Source organism: Micromesistius poutassou, assembly GCF_964030765.1.
Source record: "Micromesistius poutassou genome assembly, chromosome: 24".
Lineage (NCBI taxonomy): Eukaryota > Metazoa > Chordata > Actinopteri > Gadiformes > Gadidae > Micromesistius > Micromesistius poutassou.
The window spans coordinates 4,512,099-4,531,720 of NC_140294.1; the positions used below are offsets into that span (position 1 = coordinate 4,512,099).

At 44.8% G+C, this 19,622-nt stretch overlaps 2 protein-coding genes across 2 annotated transcripts; both read right to left on the minus strand.

Moving 5' to 3' along the window:
- Positions 1 to 284: 284 nt before the first annotated feature.
- On the minus strand, positions 285 to 8,092 carry slc19a1 (solute carrier family 19 member 1). The gene is made up of 6 exons (XM_084487653.1): positions 8,027 to 8,092; positions 6,718 to 7,372; positions 4,541 to 5,330; positions 3,687 to 3,879; positions 3,162 to 3,303; positions 285 to 2,019 (listed from the first exon to the last, which is right to left on the minus strand). Exons 2-6 carry the CDS (start codon positions 7,039 to 7,041, stop codon positions 1,816 to 1,818), a joined length of 1,653 nt encoding a protein of 550 aa, XP_084343779.1. The 5' UTR covers positions 7,042 to 7,372; positions 8,027 to 8,092; the 3' UTR covers positions 285 to 1,815.
- Positions 8,093 to 11,629: 3,537 nt separating this feature from the next.
- Positions 11,630 to 12,904, minus strand: cxcr1 (chemokine (C-X-C motif) receptor 1; the record flags this gene model as incomplete). The annotated part of the gene is made up of 2 exons (XM_084488094.1): positions 12,856 to 12,904; positions 11,630 to 12,681 (listed from the first exon to the last, which is right to left on the minus strand). Exons 1-2 carry the CDS (start codon positions 12,872 to 12,874, stop codon positions 11,630 to 11,632), a joined length of 1,071 nt encoding a protein of 356 aa, XP_084344220.1. The 5' UTR covers positions 12,875 to 12,904.
- Between the last annotated feature and the right edge of the window lie 6,718 nt (positions 12,905 to 19,622).

Consider the following 19,622-nt stretch of genomic DNA (forward strand, 5'->3'; position numbering starts at 1 on the left):
GAGCAGGAAAGGGGAGGCATCATGCTAAAGGATGACTACAAGTGGTTTGCAGACAGAAGGCATTGCACCTAGTAACGTAGGGATTCATCCAGAACATCCTAGCGATAATTCAAATTATATTAAGGTTTTTATAGTTGTGACTGATCATAAAGTAAGGGTGAGGGGGGGGGGGGGTCAGATGGTCAAGGGAAGTTATAAGATCACAACAAAGTCATTGACAACAATAAAGAATCACAGAATCTCTTCCTCACTAAATTTTTTTTAATATTCAAGTAGAATTAGAGTAGAATTAGTAGTAGAATTTAACAAATTACTAAAGTTAAGATAGTCAAGTATTCTCCTAGTCCTTTTACAGCATTTCACCAGGGTTCAACTTTATCAACTGAACTGATTAAAAGTAAGGGCTTCAGATTCATGTTCAGCGTTCAGCAAACCTACAAACCAATTCTTAAAATTACAGAAACACAGCATGATTTGTAGCAAACTCAACAAAACGGTGCCCGTCTGACTGGATTTACTCACAAATGAATGTGGTTTGTGTAAAAAACTATTGGAAAAAAAAAGGCAGTTGATATTTTTTTCATGTACACTACGGACACGGCATCAGGGAATATAAGGCGACCACATGCATCATCATTCCTACAGAAACAGCACTTGATACAACTACTTGTATTTGGCACTAATTCACCTTTGCCAACCAATTTCGTCCCAAATGTTCATTTTTGCCAATGGACACTCGCCACTCCATCAGACCAGAGTGAAAGTATAATTAATAAACTTATAGTGCCATTGACCCAAATAGCATGTGTACAATGTCTTCAGTACTAGTAAACTGAATAATGCACATTTATTATTACATCCCTAGACTCTACTTTGCTTAAGCTTTCCTGTTGTCCAATGCCGACCTCTAGTCATTCGGTCAAGGACGGGATAGATAAATATCTATCAAGTATATCAAATATATATTCCCATATACACTGCGTAAAATGACCTAGTGTAAAACAGTACTAATTAGTCTAAGACTTCTGCATCGTACTTCCTAAATGAATACAAAAAAAGAAAATCACACTCCACCAGATTGCATTCATGGCCCCTTGTCCGAACACGGGGCTGATTCGCAGACCGCCAGAGTTCGGACATCTACAGCATATGGAGACGGACAATCAGAGAGAGAGCTACTCTAAATCTCCAGTAGCCTCGTGAGACCAGGTTAAATCTCCAGTGCAATCTTCACAAAAATAATAAACCAGAGCCCACTAAGACCATTTCAGGAGGAAGATTTCTTACATCATACTAGAGTACTTGGCATCAGTTAGCTCATTCAGTTTCAAAAGGAATAAATCATTACCGTTTTCAAAAAATCGCTAAAGTCAATTCACAACGGCCTTGTGATATAATACAGTTTTTTTTATGACAAAATGATTTAGACTAGAACTGAACAATACAGTAGATTCCGGTAGCTGGTCCCACTGTCCAAGGCAAGTCCCAACCCACTTAAAGTAGGCAGCACACCCGCAGTGACGACATCACGGGAGGTGAGACAAGGCACATAGGAAACACTCGTAGTCACACTCTGGTCTGTTTGGGGGGGGGGTTCAACAGACATGTTTACCCACGGTATCAGGAGGCCACAAGAGGTGCATCGACATCTGTGATGCGAGGTGCTGGGAGCTCTAAATAGGCACCACTGGTCCGTACGGAATGGGGTAAGGGGCTTAGAGTATTTTGAGTAGTGGTTGCATGTTTTGTGCGACCCCTACCCTACAGCCACCTTTTGAGAGTTCAGAGAGAAGGCGTCTTGTGGCCAGTGGGTTTTTATGCTGACGCAGGCTTGCCGTTTGAATGTGGCTCTGCATCTGAGTGAGATTCCACCGCAGCTGTTGGGCTCAGTTCGGTGGGCGTGGCTAGGGCGCTGGACCCGCCCCCCGACTGGCGCCTATAGTGACGGGTGATTACCACAGTGGCGCAGACCATGTAGATGACGGTTAGGAGTGCAAAGTAAAAGAAGTAGACAAGGAACTGTGGGGGGAAGGAAATATAAATACAAATGTTTAGACACGATGAGTTTAACCGTCTGAAGTGCAGTTGCAGTTTACACGATGGAACAACATTAACATACCATCACGGTTTAGTAGACTAATAACTTACAAACACAAATTATTCAGTAGAATCAGAACTATTGCATCGTTTGCTAGTTAGATCAAAGAACCAAAACTGATCTAAATGAAAATGTTGTCTCCAGTCTCCACTACTGTTGTTTTTCTGTTCCCCTGAAACGACCAAACACCACATTAGATTCAGACACTAAATGAGTCTGTGACTACAGACAGTGGACCAATTGTTCCAACTTTTCTAGATGTTGTGATTTCTTTAAGGAAGATGCTGTGATTAAATGGGCTATGGGCCTTATTCGCAGGAAAGCTTGGTTCCGCATTCAGTTCCCCCACCCAGCTGGCATTTAGACCCGAGAAGGTGCCATGTGGAGAAAGGTCCTTTTACAGCAGGAGTTATAGTCTAGTTATAATGGAGTTTCAGTTGAATCAATGAATTAGTGTAGCGAATGGCAGTTTGCGAATGAGGGGGATTATGATAAGCGAGTGTGTGTTTGTGTATTTGCTGCAGTCTTTAATGCATGCATGTTTTGGAGACGTTCGTTTTTTCGGCCTTTCAGTAATTTAAAGTAGTCCTAATCTGAACACCGTTATCTTCTCAAAAGAAACCTATATACAGTATGTTCTACTATATGAATGATCAACGCATGCAACACAAAGCAATAATTATAGGTCTATGACTGTAGTTCACCACTATGGATGCAGTAAGGAAGACTGGGTTTTGAGAATCGTAGATATGGGATTAGCTCCGCCATTCGCCACAATATGTACAGAGACTACGGCGACTATGACAAAGATACCTGATTTTCATTGGTTCAACAGATTTATTCTTGGGCTAGAGCCTTCCCAAAACGACGTGGTGCGATAAAAATGGATGTCGCTTTGATCTATGAATGGAAATGGCCTCGTACGTGTCCAGTCCCATTCTGCTCCTTGATTTGTAACTATTTTATCGACGCATTAACACGAATGACCACCTTTAACGTCAAAGGACCTAGATAAGGACCATACACCGCCTCCACCTGAAGGATGGTCCAGTGACCGCCTTACCTGGGCATGGACGTCTAGTCCCAGGCCCCTCTTGTCGGCCACAATGAGGGTGATGATGGTCTTCACGATGGTCCCCAGGAAGGTGTTGATCCCGAACACCAATGCGCACAACTCCTTAGTGAGGGACGAGGCGATCTGGAAACTATTGCAAGTCCACAACACCGTGTTGTTAGGATGACTTACTCATTGGTTTCATGTTTGCCTACTTGCCACCTATTGCGCTTTTAGCCATGCCCGAGGGAGGATTTTTGGTGTTTAATAGTAATTTGGTATAATCAAATAATGGTATTCAATAAATATATATCAAGAATTTCATTCAAATGCTGAACTTTCCATGGATATCTTCCATGAGAAGTGGACCCCAATTTGTGCTTGCTTAGAAAAACAACTTTAAATAAGTTTAAATTCTCTACTTTTTCTTGGGCCTGCCCATGGTCAAATCTCCTGAACTGTAGCTAGCGTTTAGAACCAAGATGGCTCCCAGGTGGCGATGACCCCCAACAGCTACAAAGCCAAGGGACTCACATTGCGATGGGCACCAGGAACTGGTAGAAGCCCCTGAAGAGGGTGTAGGCCACGTAGCACACCCAGATGTTGTCAGTGAGGCCCATGAGGAGCAGGAGGCCCGCCTGCAGGGCAGTGATCACCCCGATCAGCAGCTCCGACCACAGGTTCCAGCGGATCTTCACCAAACCCGCCAGGAAGGAGGTGATCGCACCTGGATGAGAAAAAAACCACAGGAAGTTCAACCAGTGAGTTCTTGAAGCTTTGAAAATGTTATGATTTTGTCATTTAGCTGACGATGAATGTCATTGTACATGTGAATTTCAAAGAGGTTTTCGTATTATTTTGTCATTAATGAGCAGGTAGGGGTTAGGGGGCATTGCTCATGGGGGACTAAAGGTAGGCAGCGGACCAACCTGCCCTCCCTAACAAGGCATTCCCGGTACATGGAACAAAAACAGATCAAGCTTTGTAGAAACCAACATCCACCCCTCATCCAACAGTGTGGATGTGGGGGGCAGTTTTATTTCTTTCCCCTTCATGACGACAGACGTGCTCTCAGACCGAGGACAGCAATCGGATTGGTTGCGTTCAGTCTCTATTACTTAGGCCTGTCCTTGGAACACAGTGCTGCTTCGGTTTGAATTTGTAAATCACTTTTATTTTACTTTTAGAATTTTTATGAACTTACTGATTCATATTTTGACCACTTGAAACTTCGTATGTTGAATATCTGCACTTGGATGGAATAAAATTCAGTTTTTGAAACAACTTGAAATTTTAAATTTGAATTTCAAAGAGGTGAATTCAAAACAAACACATTCCCATGATGACAATTAATTAAACCAGTGCGGCGGTGCTCTGCTCCCACTCACCCAGTAGGACGGACACGGCCTCCACGCCCCCATTGTACACGTGCTTGTTCTCCGTGGCCGGGTACACCTTGTTCCACAGGATGTGCACGTAGAACAGCACCAGGTAGTACCCGGTGGAGTTGAACACCCACCACAGGCACCACAGCCTCAGGTTGGGCACCCTCACCACGCCCCACACCTCCCCCAGCATCTGCACAAACACAGACCGCCGCCAAGACAGGGTGCACCAGCGCCAGGGCGGCCGCTTGCCCCCAGTAGGGTTCATCGGGTCCCGCTCCGCCTTGGTGGCGGCGGCGGCGTCCCCCTCCGCAAGCTCCCTCAGCTGCTGCTGGTGCGTGCGGTTGAAGAACATGGAGCGCTTGGGCCAGGGCAGGCAGAACGAGAGCAGCAGGCCCAGCGACACGAAGCCCAGCGAGATGCCGCTCAGCGTGGCGTAGCTCATGTCGCCCAGCGACATGCACAGCTGGCCCAGCACCGAGCTGAAGAACACGCCCATCAGCACGGCGGTGCGCGAGTAGCTGGCCACACGCTGGTACAGGCCGGGCGTGACCAGCGAGAAGATGTAGGAGGAGTAGGCCACACGCGCCGCCATGGTCACGCCGTAGAAGAACTCCATGAGCTGCATGTGCGGCAGCGAGGAGCCGAGCAGCAGCAGCAGCCAGATGGCCACCTGGCTGAGGCCCTGCACCACCAGCACCGGCTTGTAGCGCAGGAAGTCCGTCAGCAGCAGCACCGGCACCAGCACCGCCATGTAGGAGTAGGTCAGCACTGGGTTGATCTCATTGGTCACCTGGTGGGAGGGCCCAGAGTCACGTCATGGTAAAATGACTGCATTTATACAGTGCTTTTCTAACCAGCAGTCACTCAAAGCGCTTTACAATATCGCCTAACATTCCCCCATTCATGCACACATCGACGGAGGTCAGCCATGAAAGGCAATGGAAACCCTGCTTGTGACGCAATTCAAGACGATGAACAAAATATGGGAGAAAGTTCTGGGTTCTGTTTTTACGATGGGTCACAGAGGGGTTTTGGGTCCAACAATGTGATGTAATAAACTGTCTGTCATGTTGCAAATCAGTAGGCACAATGACCCACTTCTTCTCTGTAAGCTCGCTGTTATGGAGTGCAACACAACCCATAAGTTATAGGCGTATATATCGCATTACAAAAAAAAAAGCGGAATCAATTTGTGGCGCTCGTTGTTGAATCTGTGGCGCTGCGCCACACACTGGTCTATATATGGGAAACACTGATAACCATGAATGGGTTACAATCCATTCTCTCACAATGCAGTGAATGTGCAACAAGACGACGGCTACTTCATTGTCTTAACGTTATATAAGACCTGTTACCACATTAGACAGGAATGTGAACCTTGAACTGACCAGTCACCCTAGCAGCGGGTGACTGGTTTATTAATCCACTGGCAAATTAGTTTTCTGCCTTCAGTCCAAGAATAAATGGAGTACATAAGTCCAATCACTCCTTTGTAAATGACACAAATTCTAATTGAAAGCAGCATTTCACCCATTTGGCTTAAAATCCACTCACCCACCATCACATACATTCAAAGAGGGACTAAGATGTAATGGCCCTCTGTTGACTAGTGAGCAATCCATTTAAAACACTTTGATAGGTAGTGAGTGGATATTGAGCCAAATAAGCTAAACAGTATATGCTAAATCCTTCAAGGCAAGTTTAATTTATGCTTCTCAGTCAAATAGTTACCGAAAGTTACCAATTCAGTGACATCTGGAGACATTTATAAAGTGAAGATGACGTACAAATTAGCAGATGGGCTGTATTGGAATATCCTCAACTAGAAGCATCTCACACAGACAGACAGACAGAAATAGAGATGGATGGACGGACAGACAGACAGACAGATAGACAGAACAAGAGAGGAAGAGAAAGAGACAGAAAGAGACAAACAGACAGACAGACAGACAGAACAAGAAGAGAGGAAGAGAAAGAGACAGAAAGAGACAAACAGACAGACAGACAGAACAAGAAGAGAGGAAGAGAAAGAGACAGAAAGAGACAAACAGACAGACAGACAGACAGACAGACAGACAGACAGACAGACAGACAGACAGAAATAGAGATGGATGGACGGACAGACAGACAGACGGACAGAAAGAGAGATGGATGGACGGACAGACAGACAGACAGACCTGCTCCCTGGTGAAGTTCTTCTCAGTGCTGAGGAGGTAGGGGGTGATGAACGGCTCTCCGGGTTTGATGGCCGACATGAAGCCGTAGATGCACAGGTATATCACCGACCACTTCCACGAGCGGGGGGCTGCCTCCATCTCCGTCTGCGTCTGCGTCTGCGTCGCGTGGCCGGTCAGCTCTTCAGAACCAGCAGCGGTAACCATAGCAACCGTCTCCGCCTTGACATCCCCACGTTCTCCTCCCGGGTCCTCTGCCATCGGTTCCTTTAGATCGGATTCTTCTGCCGGTCTGTCCACACCTGCGGGACCCTCGTCCACCCCCATTGTTGATCCAGATGAGTCAGCTTGTTTGGGTTGGACAGCGGCGTTGCGTTTGAGTCATGTGGTGGCTGGCTTTGCATGTAAAGCTTGTTGCCTGGTATCTGGAAGAGGAACTTAATGACACATGGGATTCGTGAGGGGAATGGAGCGTTTCGGAGCTCGGGGGAGGACTGCACAGTGAGTGCATCGGCAGTCAGGTCCTGTCGGAGGAACGAGAGGGACTGGGAGGGATTGAGAATTAAAAGGCTACCTATTGCTGTTTACGTGTAACAGAGGAGGTCGACCTTTGCTCCATTCTGCACTTCAACAATGCTCGACAGCGGTCTTGGTGAAGCTGTGACAGAAAAAACGTGTTATGTCAATAATATATTCACACAATATATATATATATATATATATATATTCACACAATATATACACAATAAATTCACAATATATTATGTCAATAATATATTCACACGTTTGAAATAACAGACTGACAAAATATATTTATTTATTGAACGATGCAAAATAACATTGTATATCACGTTGCCGTCAATCACATGACACAATCCCATGACACAGACGCAGCAGTGCTAGATCATGTAACACAGTTGTGTTTTACATGAACATGTTAGCAGTGTGAATGCGACTGAGCGTTTCAAACGTACAGTGTCGTACGAAGCACTCAGTGCTTCCAGACTGTTCGGTGACAGACAGTTATGAGACAGAGTTAGCTCGAAAAGGGCTAAACCCACGCAATGAGACAACGTATTTCATCATTTATAAGATTAGGTTGTGGCTGGATGTCGTTTACCAAACAAAATGCGGGGAAACTAGGTTGAATATGTGAGTTTCCAACAAAGCACGTCGTGACTGAGTGCTGAGGTTGTTAAGAGTTGTTTTAATAGTTAGCAGTATACTCGTTTGCGTAGCATTCTACTGTAGTTAGTAAAACGCCGTTTAACTTTTACCGGTTAAGACAGAGCGAGCTGAACGTTAACATTACCTTCACGAGACGTGGTAAGCGCGCTGCCTGTTCGCCATCTATGGTTACGGGACCTCAGAATGTCGGTCCCGACATTCCCCCCTTCGCGGGGGTTTCTGGGATGTGTAGTTTTCACTGCAGACCTCCAGCCTCAGGCCCACCGCCAGCGTTTGAACCCATGGGGGAAATCACCTGCTAACCTCTGCTTTGTTAGATTGATTCAATATAGTTTATAAAGTAGACTAGGTCTATAAAAAATATGTATTGCACTTATTGCTAATAAATGGGTGTAGGCTATAGACAGTGGCGGATTTAGCAAATTGGGGGCCCAAGGTGAAGATAATTATGTATGGGGCCCACCTCATCCGATCTATAAAAGAGAACAGAGAAAAAAAATGTACCGACTGAATGGTGGATAGGCAGGTAAAGCTAATCCACACGGAAGTAATAATAATACAGATAACACCTGTCTTTGCCAAAATGCCAGCACTGTTTATTTTTAAGATCAAATCAATATCAGTATAACTGCAAGACCAGTAGTTATGGTAAATCCCCACAAACGTCATATAGGCCTACTTAGCAAAATATCACAAACAGCCATATACTTAGCAAATATTGCCAAGAGGAATAATTGACGTTGTATGTGTGAGGTTGCAATTTGCATTGCACTTGAGATTGAACATTTCAAACAAACTATATATATATATATATATATATATAAAAGAAAAAGAGAGAGAGAGAATATAGATTGTTATCCACATCACACGCTTCTGACACAGAGTCCTACTTATTGACGTCTTCTCACAGGTCTTCACCTAGCCCCACTTCGCAGCTAGCTGCTGCTGCTGTAGCGGCATTTTCAACGCTTTGGACGTTGTTGTTCCTGTCTGTATATCCAACAATAGCCATAAAAAAGTGTGTCATCTTTGGCAGCGTTGCCAAATACTTATCGGTGTCTTTTCGCTTTTTTCTTTTATTTGAGCCGCTTGGGTAACTTTATTTCCTAACCCTTTTCCTAACCCTTTATTTTATCATCTTGTTTCGTCTATGTTTGTGTACTTAAATTTTTTTATTTTTATTTTACTACTATGGGGGCCCCAAGCAGCCGCCTACCCATGCCTCTATGGTAAGACCGCCACTGGCTATAGAAGAAGGCCTATGCTTAATGCACATGCAGTGTAAAGACTTTAGATGCCACTGAATGACTTTAGCGATCATTGCTAGTGAATCATTTCTCCCTAATAAAAACAATTAATAACATAGTTATTTCACTCAGATCAATACAGACAACACAAAGTATACTGAGGCTGAGGCATTCAGTCACTTATGCTTTTTTTGAAAGAAGGCAATTGACTTCAGTTCTTTTTTTTGTGTGTGTGGGCGGGGGGTACTTGGATGGCAGGCCGGCAGGCACCACTAGATGTCACACACGGTGCACACAAAGTAAAGTCTAGACCGAGTATAGGCATGCACTCAGAGAATTTCTCTACCTCTGATTTTTATACAATTGTATATAGTTTCCTATTTTATTTTTAGCTTTAGCCTCGAAAATGGTCCTGACCTCAGTGACCTCATAGAGCCTGCAAGGCTTCGGTTTGATGCACCCCTCGTAAAATGTTTCAAGGAAGTTTGGCCCAAATACATATATAAGATCAATCAGTCAATAAAGTCGCTTTTTACGATAAGAAGACAAAGTAGGGCCAACAATATTTGGGAAAAGTGAACATATCCCTTGAGTCAGAGGGAACATGCAATTTAAAAAACATCAGGAGGACAAACACTTAATTAAAATGTTTGGGTGAATGGAAATAATATATCAAATATTGAGGGGGATATATGGATATATGGGGGATTTTATTAACATGAAATGGTTGCTTATTTTATTCTTATTTTTTCTAGTAACACTGACAAAATTGCGTCACTATGTTGACGATAATATGGCATATTACCACGTTTAAAAACAAAAATACAACGGTTTTGGGTTCACTAGCTCTTTTACGTCAAGGACCGAATCTAATCACATAAACCCTATTTCCTTTTGTGTCAACCCACAGAGTTTTACATAAATATTCAAGAAAGCGCCATATAAAGTGAAAAAACAGTTTTCGTTGATAGGCCAACCTAATAAAATCTTTAATCTTAATCTTTAAATAATCTTTAAACCAATGGATGGCAGTGTTTCACTTCATGAACAGCCACATAGCTCAACGGGATTCTGTGTGAAAAGGAAATAATCAGTGGAGATTTGAAGTCTGCTTTATTTGATGAGCAGTGGCAGCTGATGCAATTAACGCACAAAGCAAAACAGAATTAGGCTTTACAGCAAGCAAATAACATTCAAGCAAATACCATTCAACTTAAACAAACTACACACTTCTGTTTTGAACACATGGTTCACATTTATCAGGGCACTGTTTAATTCATTAAAAAGTAAGCAACCTTTTGATCATTATTTTTCAGAGGTCTTCAACCTTTTCCCCCTGGGGACCTCTTGGTGGAGTGAGAAGCGTAACAGGGCTAATGGGCCTATACAATATATATATAAAGCCATAATTCCTTATCTATTAATGTATCCAGCTTTGAAGCTTAATTATAAGACAAATAAAACATTTAAATCAATGTGTCAGGCTCAAACTTTGGCACTGAACATTATATTTACTTATGTTCAACAATACATTTATAGGTTATGTTATGTACAATTCATTTATTTATTGTATGTTTTACTTAGATTCATCAGCATATCTCAATGGGAGGACTGACCCTGGTGAGAGGCAAATAGCTTGTCTATTCCTGGGGAGAATTAGTTTCTGCATTAAGTTGTAACTAGAAAATGTGATTGAATTGCTTTATTACCACCCCAAAAAAGTATATTAGATGCACATAATAAAATGGTATTTCTAAGGCCGCCTAGTTCTAGGGGTCACAGACCTCGTTTAAGACCACACTGTTGCGGTAATGTAGACTTACAACAATTATATGTGGTAAGGACGAACTGTTTAGTTATTGTCTTCTAAAGGTCAATATGAAAGCTTGAATGTGCATAAATGGTTTGTTAAAGGAGAACCGTCACACTTGGCTATTTTTCAATACAAGAGAGTAGGCTACCGCTGCCATGTTGTGGAATAAATGGCAGCCTTTGACATCAACTCAGTTTCCGTCAATAAATAACGGAAACTTGGACCATTGCCGCCATTGGTCTGGGATTTGCGTTCTCCATTGGACGGTTAGGGAGAATTCCGTCAATGGTCAGCCCTTTTTTCGTGGAAAGTTGCAGATTGTGATTTTTTTCACAACACGTGTTGTGATATTTAAGATAGGTGCCTGCTGGTTCATAGACAGAGAATAAGCTGTCGTGAGCGCGCTGCCTGCACCCCATCTATGGTCAAGGGACCTGAAAATGTCGCTCTAGGTTGCTGGAGGTCTGCCGTGAAAACTCCACATCCCAGAACCTGGGATGTGGAGTTTTCCATGTGTAGTTTTTGGGACCCATTTCACAACACGCGTTTTGAAAATGTAAGATAGGTGCCTGCTGGTGTGAACCAGCAGGCACCTATCTTAAATTGCACAACAGGCCGTTAGGGGGACGGTTCCCTCTCGCATGGACGGGTTTCGGCATGGGTCATTTCAGAAAACCGGCCCGTTCCCTTCGGACGTCTGAGACGTGGACCTGCTGTATCTGGACCTTGAGACCATCACGTCTCGGTGGATCCTGATCTTGGCCAGGTTGCCCCAGAACTTCTCCCCAACGATGGCGTACAACACGGGGTTGATGCAGCAGTGGGCCAGAGCCAGCGAGTGTGTGACCAGTTCCGCCGTGTCCGCCGCCTTCCTGGCCGCGCAGTCGTACTCCAGCAGGCCCATCCGCATCAGGGTGTCGGTGATCACCGCCAGGTGGTATGGCATCCAGCACAGCAGGAAGGCCGCCACCACCGCCATGATCACCCGCATGGCCCGGTGCTTCTTGAAGCTACGAGTGCGCAGGAGCCTGGCGATGGTGATGCTGTAGCACGTCACCATGACGATCAGCGGCAGCAGGAAGCCCACTATGTGGCGGAGCACCCGCGTGGCGAGCTTCCACTTGATCAGATTGCCCTCTAGGGGCTCGGCACACGCCACCTTCTCCGGGGACAGGACGAGGGCCTCTTTGATGAGCGCGGGCAGGGCCAGCAGCACACCCAGGGCCCATATGGACGCACACGCGAAGCGACTGCAGTAGCGTTGGCGGTATACGCGTGTACTGGCGGCGCAGACGATGGTGAGGTAGCGGTCGACGCTGATGCACACCAGGAAGAGGATGCTGGTGTAGAAGTTGGCCTCCGTGATGAGGCTGACGAACTTGCACATGAAGTCCCCGAAAATCCAAGTCTGGAGGCCGGCCTTGGTGGCCCAGAAGGGCAGCATGAGGGCCAGCAGGAAGTCGGCGATGGTGAGGTGGAACAGATACACGTCCGACGGAGTCAGTGCACGCCGATTGACACAGATCACCATCCCTACCAACACGTTGCCTGACACTGCCATGTGGAAAATAACAACGTATGTGAAACACAACAGCCTGGCCACTGTTGGAGAAATCTCAACATCACAGGGCTCTGTGTCGGGGGCCGGCACGTAGGGGATGATGCTACTGGTGTCATTATACTCGTAATAGTCCCCGAAGCTGAAGACGTTACTCATGTCTGTGGAGTGGACGGTTATATAGTTTTAGGTCGGCGATTACAGAAAAAACATTTTGAAGGCATGTTTAATCAGGCTAGACTTATATATATTACATGATTGAAGGGACATCACTCAGACAGACGTATTCCAGTTAATAGATCATCAACAATAAAAAGTAGGACTTATGCACTCACCGCTGCAATTTTGGCACATGCTTCTCCGAAATCCACAGGTTGTGATGCGTTTCTGTCGTCAGTAGCTGCTACTTCAGAGAAAAACATTTCTTAACTGGATTGTGTCAGTGTCTTGCATTAGCCAATAGGTAGCTTGACTAATGAGGCCAACATGCTTTATCCAACCAAGAGCCCAGTGGTAAATAAATATGGTTCCACAAATTCATAATCTTTTTATTATAAAGACTTTTGTTTGTTCGACATGTACAATCAGGTTTATTTATTAAATTAAAATAAGTGTTAATACAGGTGACATAAATATTTATCCAATTAGTAAGTCACTCTTCCCCTCATTTTATCTTTGCCATGATCTTTTCGTCTGTGCTGTTTTGAAAAGTGCTTTTAAAATAATAAAATAAGAATTGATCTTGCCACCAGTGTAAGACCCACAGTGAGAGGCGTATGACGTATATGTTGATCACCATTAGGTCTTGTTTTCCCCTGCTCTGGTGAAAGAGTTGGGGTCACTAAATTACAGTAAGTTCCCTGTTCAGTGCACCGTTATGAAAGAGGTACTCTGAAGCAAGGTGTTCTGCTAAACAATGACAATATTGACCATCTATGCTGATGACACTCAAATCTATGTATCGCTATCACCAAATGACTATCGCCCATAGATCTCTTGTGCCAGTGCATTGAGCAAGTCAAAGACTGGATGTGCCGTAATATCCTTCAACTAAATGAGGACATAACCAAGATAATTGTATTTGGTGCTTAAACTGAAAGGCTTAAGCCTTGCCCCAACTCTGACCACTTTTAAAACAAGACTGAAGACTAATACTTTTATGTTTGCTTTAGCTTTCTGCTCTTAAATACATTGCATTTTCTAAAATGCTTTTTTAAATTTGCCTTTATTTTCTATTACGTATCTATTTTTATATTATTACTCTACAATGCATTTTTTTTTTAACTTTGCCTATGTTTTCTTTTACTTATCTATTATTTTATTTTATTGTATGACAATGTTTCTATGTGAAGCACTGCCTCGTGTATGAAAAGTGCTATATCATTTAAATAAAGTTGCCTTTCCTTGCATTGCCTTGCCTTGCCTAAACATGTGCCTCTTTCAGGAACATCTCAAAAAACATTTCTCATTCCATTCTGTAACAGTCCAGCTTATTTATGGACATCAGGCATGATATTCTTTGACTAATTGTAAGAAATACGAATAGTAAAGTATAGTATACGAAAAGTATACGAAAGCGACTCACCGTGAGTTCAGAGGCAGACCGAATGTATTGGTCTGGTTCCCAGGCTGGTCCTACTAGGTTACGGCAGAGCCTCTTGGGGGAGATGGTATAGATCCGGGGCCGGAAACCAGAGCAGGGGGACTGTTTGTTTCCTGTTTCGTTACCGAGATATTACACAAAAGAAAATTTCAAAGACGCATACAGAAGGGGATTTTAAGGGGACAGTATTCCTCATTGAGCAGCTAGGTCTTAGGGGGCATTTTGCCCAAGATGCCTACTAACTGCCAAAGGCCACTGTGCCACTGCCACTGTGAACATTGGGGATCGAACCCTATTGAAGACAATAGCCACTGAACTATCCTGCCAGTGCAACACAGTATCACAGGGCACTGAGGGCAGGGGTTCCCAACCTTTGACCTTAGTTGTAAAACTCAATTTTCATCAAGACCTTTCCTCCTTATATGCAAATAGCATAGAAAAAGATAAGTAGCACAGCTGAGCAAAGAGTTCCAGCACCCCCTTCATACACAACTATTACTGCAGAAGGCCCTGTAGTATGTAATGGGGAGAGGGAAACGGTTGGAAGAAAAGTCAGCAACACTACTTATGCTCCCAGTGTGTTTATTTAGCGAACCCAAATCAACACCAAAACTATATGGAAAATTATTTATTTCTATTATTGTAGATTTGTCTCTTTCAAGAATAAATCCCCTGCATGACCTGCAGTACCCTGTAGACCCTACAGGGTGAAAAACATTGCAGATATGTTGGTGAAGTTGAGGTCTGTCGGAGAGTGTTTGTGGATGGTGGCTGGTTGAAGCAGCCTCACCTGGCTGACCTGTGCTGCTTTCCAATATTCATACTTCCATTAGTACACTTAAACGTAGTACACTAACTATCCGCACCCACTAAGTGCGCAGATTTTCAGATGTCAATGTTGTTCCAAATCGAATACTCCCACGTGCACTTACCGGAAATTACGATCGGGACTGCTGCCGCAGCTCGTCACCCGCCATAAACATCTCGCTTTGAACGGTGAACCCTTTTTGCCTAGCAGCTATAAAAAAGCTAAAAAGCTATAAAAACTACAAAATGACTCCATTAATGCAGGCTATGTGGAAAATGCGCCGACGTTGGCTCAGCCTGGCTCCGCCTCTTCTGCTAAGTAGCCAAGATGGCTGCCGATGAGTGCGAAAAGTGTACATCGAACCACACTCAGCGTTTTGACCTTTTTGAGTACACCATCCGGGTCCTTTCAGTACACTTCTTTTCGCCCCAGATCGTAATTGGAATGCTCAAACTATATTGGAATGCTACTATAGTTTGCATACAAACTATAGTAAGTATGGGAAGTATGGATATCGGAACATGCCACTGGACTCTGGGGCTGGGTGAGGCTTGCACACCTGTTGCACATTGAGTAATCAGTGTACACAGGTTGAACCAGCCATCACCACACACTCAGGGAGATCTCCTTCATGGCAGCGGAGCACCCTCCATTTCATTATCTACAACTGTAACAATAAACCGGATTTAAAGGTGACATATTATACCACCAGGTGTGAATGTGACGTTGTGATATCAGAAGAGGCAGATTTTGAAAACGGCTTGTAATGGCTGATCACACTCACACCTGGTGGTTTAATATGCCACCTTTAACACCACCACCCTGCATCCTTTATGTTTGGAGGAGCCCAGTTAAAGTAACCTTGGTGGAGTGGAGTAACATTTGCTACACTGGCGCCCAATGTGGGGCCTCTCCAGACCACTGGGGACCCAGAAGGGTGGTCAGGGTACACACTGGCCACCAGCAGCGGTGATGGACAGCCAGCACCAGCCCTTTCCCCAACAATGTGGTGGAGCCCAGCCGAGGGCAGAGGAGGCAGCCCAGCAACCACCACAGGTAGCGGTCTGCAGCCAGTCACCCCTACACTCAGCCCGTAGCGGCCCACGCCCAGCCAGCCAGCACAGGAGGAAAAGGCCCCATGCTCCATGAGGGAGAAGGGGGAAGGCTCTGTCGGCCCTGGAGAGGGTGGCCCTTCCATGGGCTGTTTCCGGCCCTCTGAGGAGCTACCACCACAGCCCAGCTGAATCCCAACCTCAGCAGCCCCGTCCAGACAGCCTTGCCACTGCCACGTCAGCCAGGCAAGGCAGCATCCCAGGCCTCCGGTCTCCAGGATGGAGGGGGGAGGGTGGGTTGGCGTGTACTTCTAGGGGGTGTGGGGACTTTGGTGTTGGGTATGTGAGAGTGGGGATGACGGCTTGGTGACGCAGCCTCACCTGGCTGAGTCTGATTGGACTCGTTGCCAGGTTCATTATCTACAACAGTAACGATAAACCCGCGTCCTTTATGTTTGGAGGAGCCCAGAAAAGCCACCTAGGTGGAGTGTAGTACTGGCCATTTGCTACAAGGTCAAACCGTGTTCAACACACCATGTGTAGAATATCGCTGCCTTTGGTGTGATGACAGGGTTGGACAAGATGGCCCCCCCCCATGACGTACCTTCAACTCCAATAAAAAAAATGAGTAAAATGCTTTTAATATATACAGTAGGCCTATGACTAAATAAATGGAGATATGACAGTAAGTCCAACACACATCAAACAAATATTGAATTCACTGTAGGTTGCTCTGGATAAAGGCGTCTGCTAAGTGACCAAATAGTAACGTTAAGACACATCCGTTCACACATGCGTTCACTGATCAAACAGAATAGGAGGAATGTAACCTGACTTAATGGTCAGGTTAACCCGCGACAGAAGACATAGTAAACACACAGGAATGCATACGGACATTCCTCGATTGGTCGGGGAGTCACGCGCATACTTCATAACAACACAGAACAAGCGTAAACATGTAAAACCTCCCCTGTCTCTCTTCTGTCTCCAGGTGAGCACTAATTAGCTGTTACGAGTATTTGCATTGACCACGGGGGCGGACATGAGGAGTTGTAACCCCGCCCCTGAAACCTCATAAATCACAACTTGTCCCGTGCTCCAACAGTGTCTCCCTTTGTTTCCTCTTGTCTCGCTCTCTCTCTCTGTCTCTCTCCTCCGTCCCTAGTGAGACATAGTGTGTTTGCATGTGTGTGCATGTCTGTGTGGGTGGGTTTGTGTGTATGTGCTGCTCATTGACCTTAGCACCACAAAGAGACCATTTCTGACCATCATAGTACAGTCAGAAAACACGTGTTTGTCATATATAAATTACTATTCTGAATTAACAGTTCTATGATGCATCTTATCGGATCTAATCCGTAACAGAATCACTATGAAGGTTTGAGGTGAATGACAACCCCTGGAATGTTGTGCGTCTTTTCCTCCAACATGCTAGAGATCTCCTGAGTGTGTGTGTGGTGATGGCTGGTTTAACCTGTGCACATTGATAGTGCTTAAACCAGCCATCATCCACACACACACACACACTCTCCACACACATACCCCCCACACCAAAAAAGGCTAGGGAGTATACCCAGCCAAAAAAAAGAAACATAAACTGGACTCTGACCAGGGTTATCATACCACAAAACATATATTGGGTGTATTTGTGGATTAAAGCGACGATGTATAATGTAACGTCAGACAACATTGTGATTCAAATAAGGTGATTCTAACATGTTCTACACAAAGCAATACAGTTTGCTGGTGTCTGTCTGCTGTGGCACCACCTTGCCCCGAGCCACTTTAATTCATAAGGTGAGCACACACCAGACACACACACACACACATGACAACACCTGTTGTCTTGCCACTGTGAGCAGGGTTCAGGCTGAACAACACCAACAGGGGACTAAATACACACTGGTACCCCTTTTCCTACAACATCAAACAGGTTTGTTCTGGTTCGCCCAGCCACGGAAAGTACTCCCCGATGTTATCAAGAAAATAGCACGTTCCTGTTGACCTATAGTGCGAGCAACAACGACATCAGTGTGCGTGTGATAGCAACGAAGATGTGAGGGGGCGGAATGTGTGCTCAGGCGGTAGAGTGGGTTAGCTGGCAACCGGAAGGTTGCTTGTTCAATCCCTGTCTCCTCCTAGCTGAGTGTCGAGGTGTCGCTGAGCAGGACACCTCACCCTTACTGCTCCCGATGAGCTGGCTGTCGCCTTACATGGCTGACAGGGCATCCGTGGCTTACTGGTTAAAGAGTTGGACTGGTAACCGGAGGGTGGCCGGTTCGAAACCTGACCGGTAGGAAAAAATATGGACGGGGGGAGTGGTTGTGCAACACTCTCCTATGTCCTCATCCATGAATGAGGTGCCCTTGAGCAAGGCACCTAAAACCCCAACCTGCTCCCCGGGAGCTGCACTGCTCTGGGTGTGTTCACCGGCTCCCGGATGGGTCAAAATCAGAGAAAGAATTTCCCCCAAAAAGGGACAATAATGCGTAACTTAACTGACATTGCCATAGGTGTGTGGATGTGTGCAAGAATGGGTGAATATTAGGCAATATTGTAAAGCGCTTTGAGTGGCCACTGGTTAGAGAAGTGCTGTATGCAGTCCATTTATGACGCCACCTAGGTGGCTTTTACAGGGCTCCCCCATAAGCAGGACGCAGGCTGGGGATGTTGGAAGCAAATTTATTGTAGGTTTTGCAGACAATGATACATGACGATGGTGATCCATGAAGATCTCCTGAGTGTGTGTGGTGATGGCTGGTTTAACCAGCCAACCATGTGATGGCTGGTTTAACCAGCCATCACATGAGCAGGGTTGCCAATTCTCACGCATCTGGCGTGACACTCACGCTTTCAGCATCAATCTCACGCTCTCACACACACGCAACAAATGACACGCCAAAAAAAACAAAAAACTTGTTAGATCTCTTGTCGCTCCGGACGAGCGCCAAATTGCTGTCAATTTGCGTCAACAATCCCGTCCGCTCGCAATCCGACACTCAACCCCCCCCACCCCCACCTCACCCCCACCCCCTCAACAATCCCGTCCGCTCGCAATCCAACACTCGGTTGGATTTTTCAAATATATATTTTCGGCAATTTTAGTTAGTTTTATTTAGTTAGTTTAATATTCAAAATTCATTTAACATTCAAAATACAAACCTATTATGCGCTTCAACCATTTGAGTGAATGATGTCAAACCAACTGTGGAACATACAGATTAATGTCCCTCATGTGCCACAAGGCTTATTTTTCAAATATATGTTTTCATCTATTTTTTACTTTTTTATTTTTTTATTTATTATGCTCCTTGACCTTTTGACCTTAAGATGTCAAACAAACTGTATAATACAGATAATAATGACCCCCATGTGCCACAAGGCTTATTTTGCAAATATATCTTTTCGGCAATTTTTCACAATTAAAATGAATAAATAAACGTATTATGCTCCTTGACCTTTTGACCTCAAGTTGTCAAACCAACTGTATAACACAGATAATAATAACCCCCACGTGCCACAAGGCTTATTGTTCAAATATATCTTTTCAGCAATTTTTTACCACTGGGTAAAAAATTTGGGTAGTATGGAATATGCCAAGTTGAAACAGCAAATTTTGTCTCCTTATGTAAAACTGCT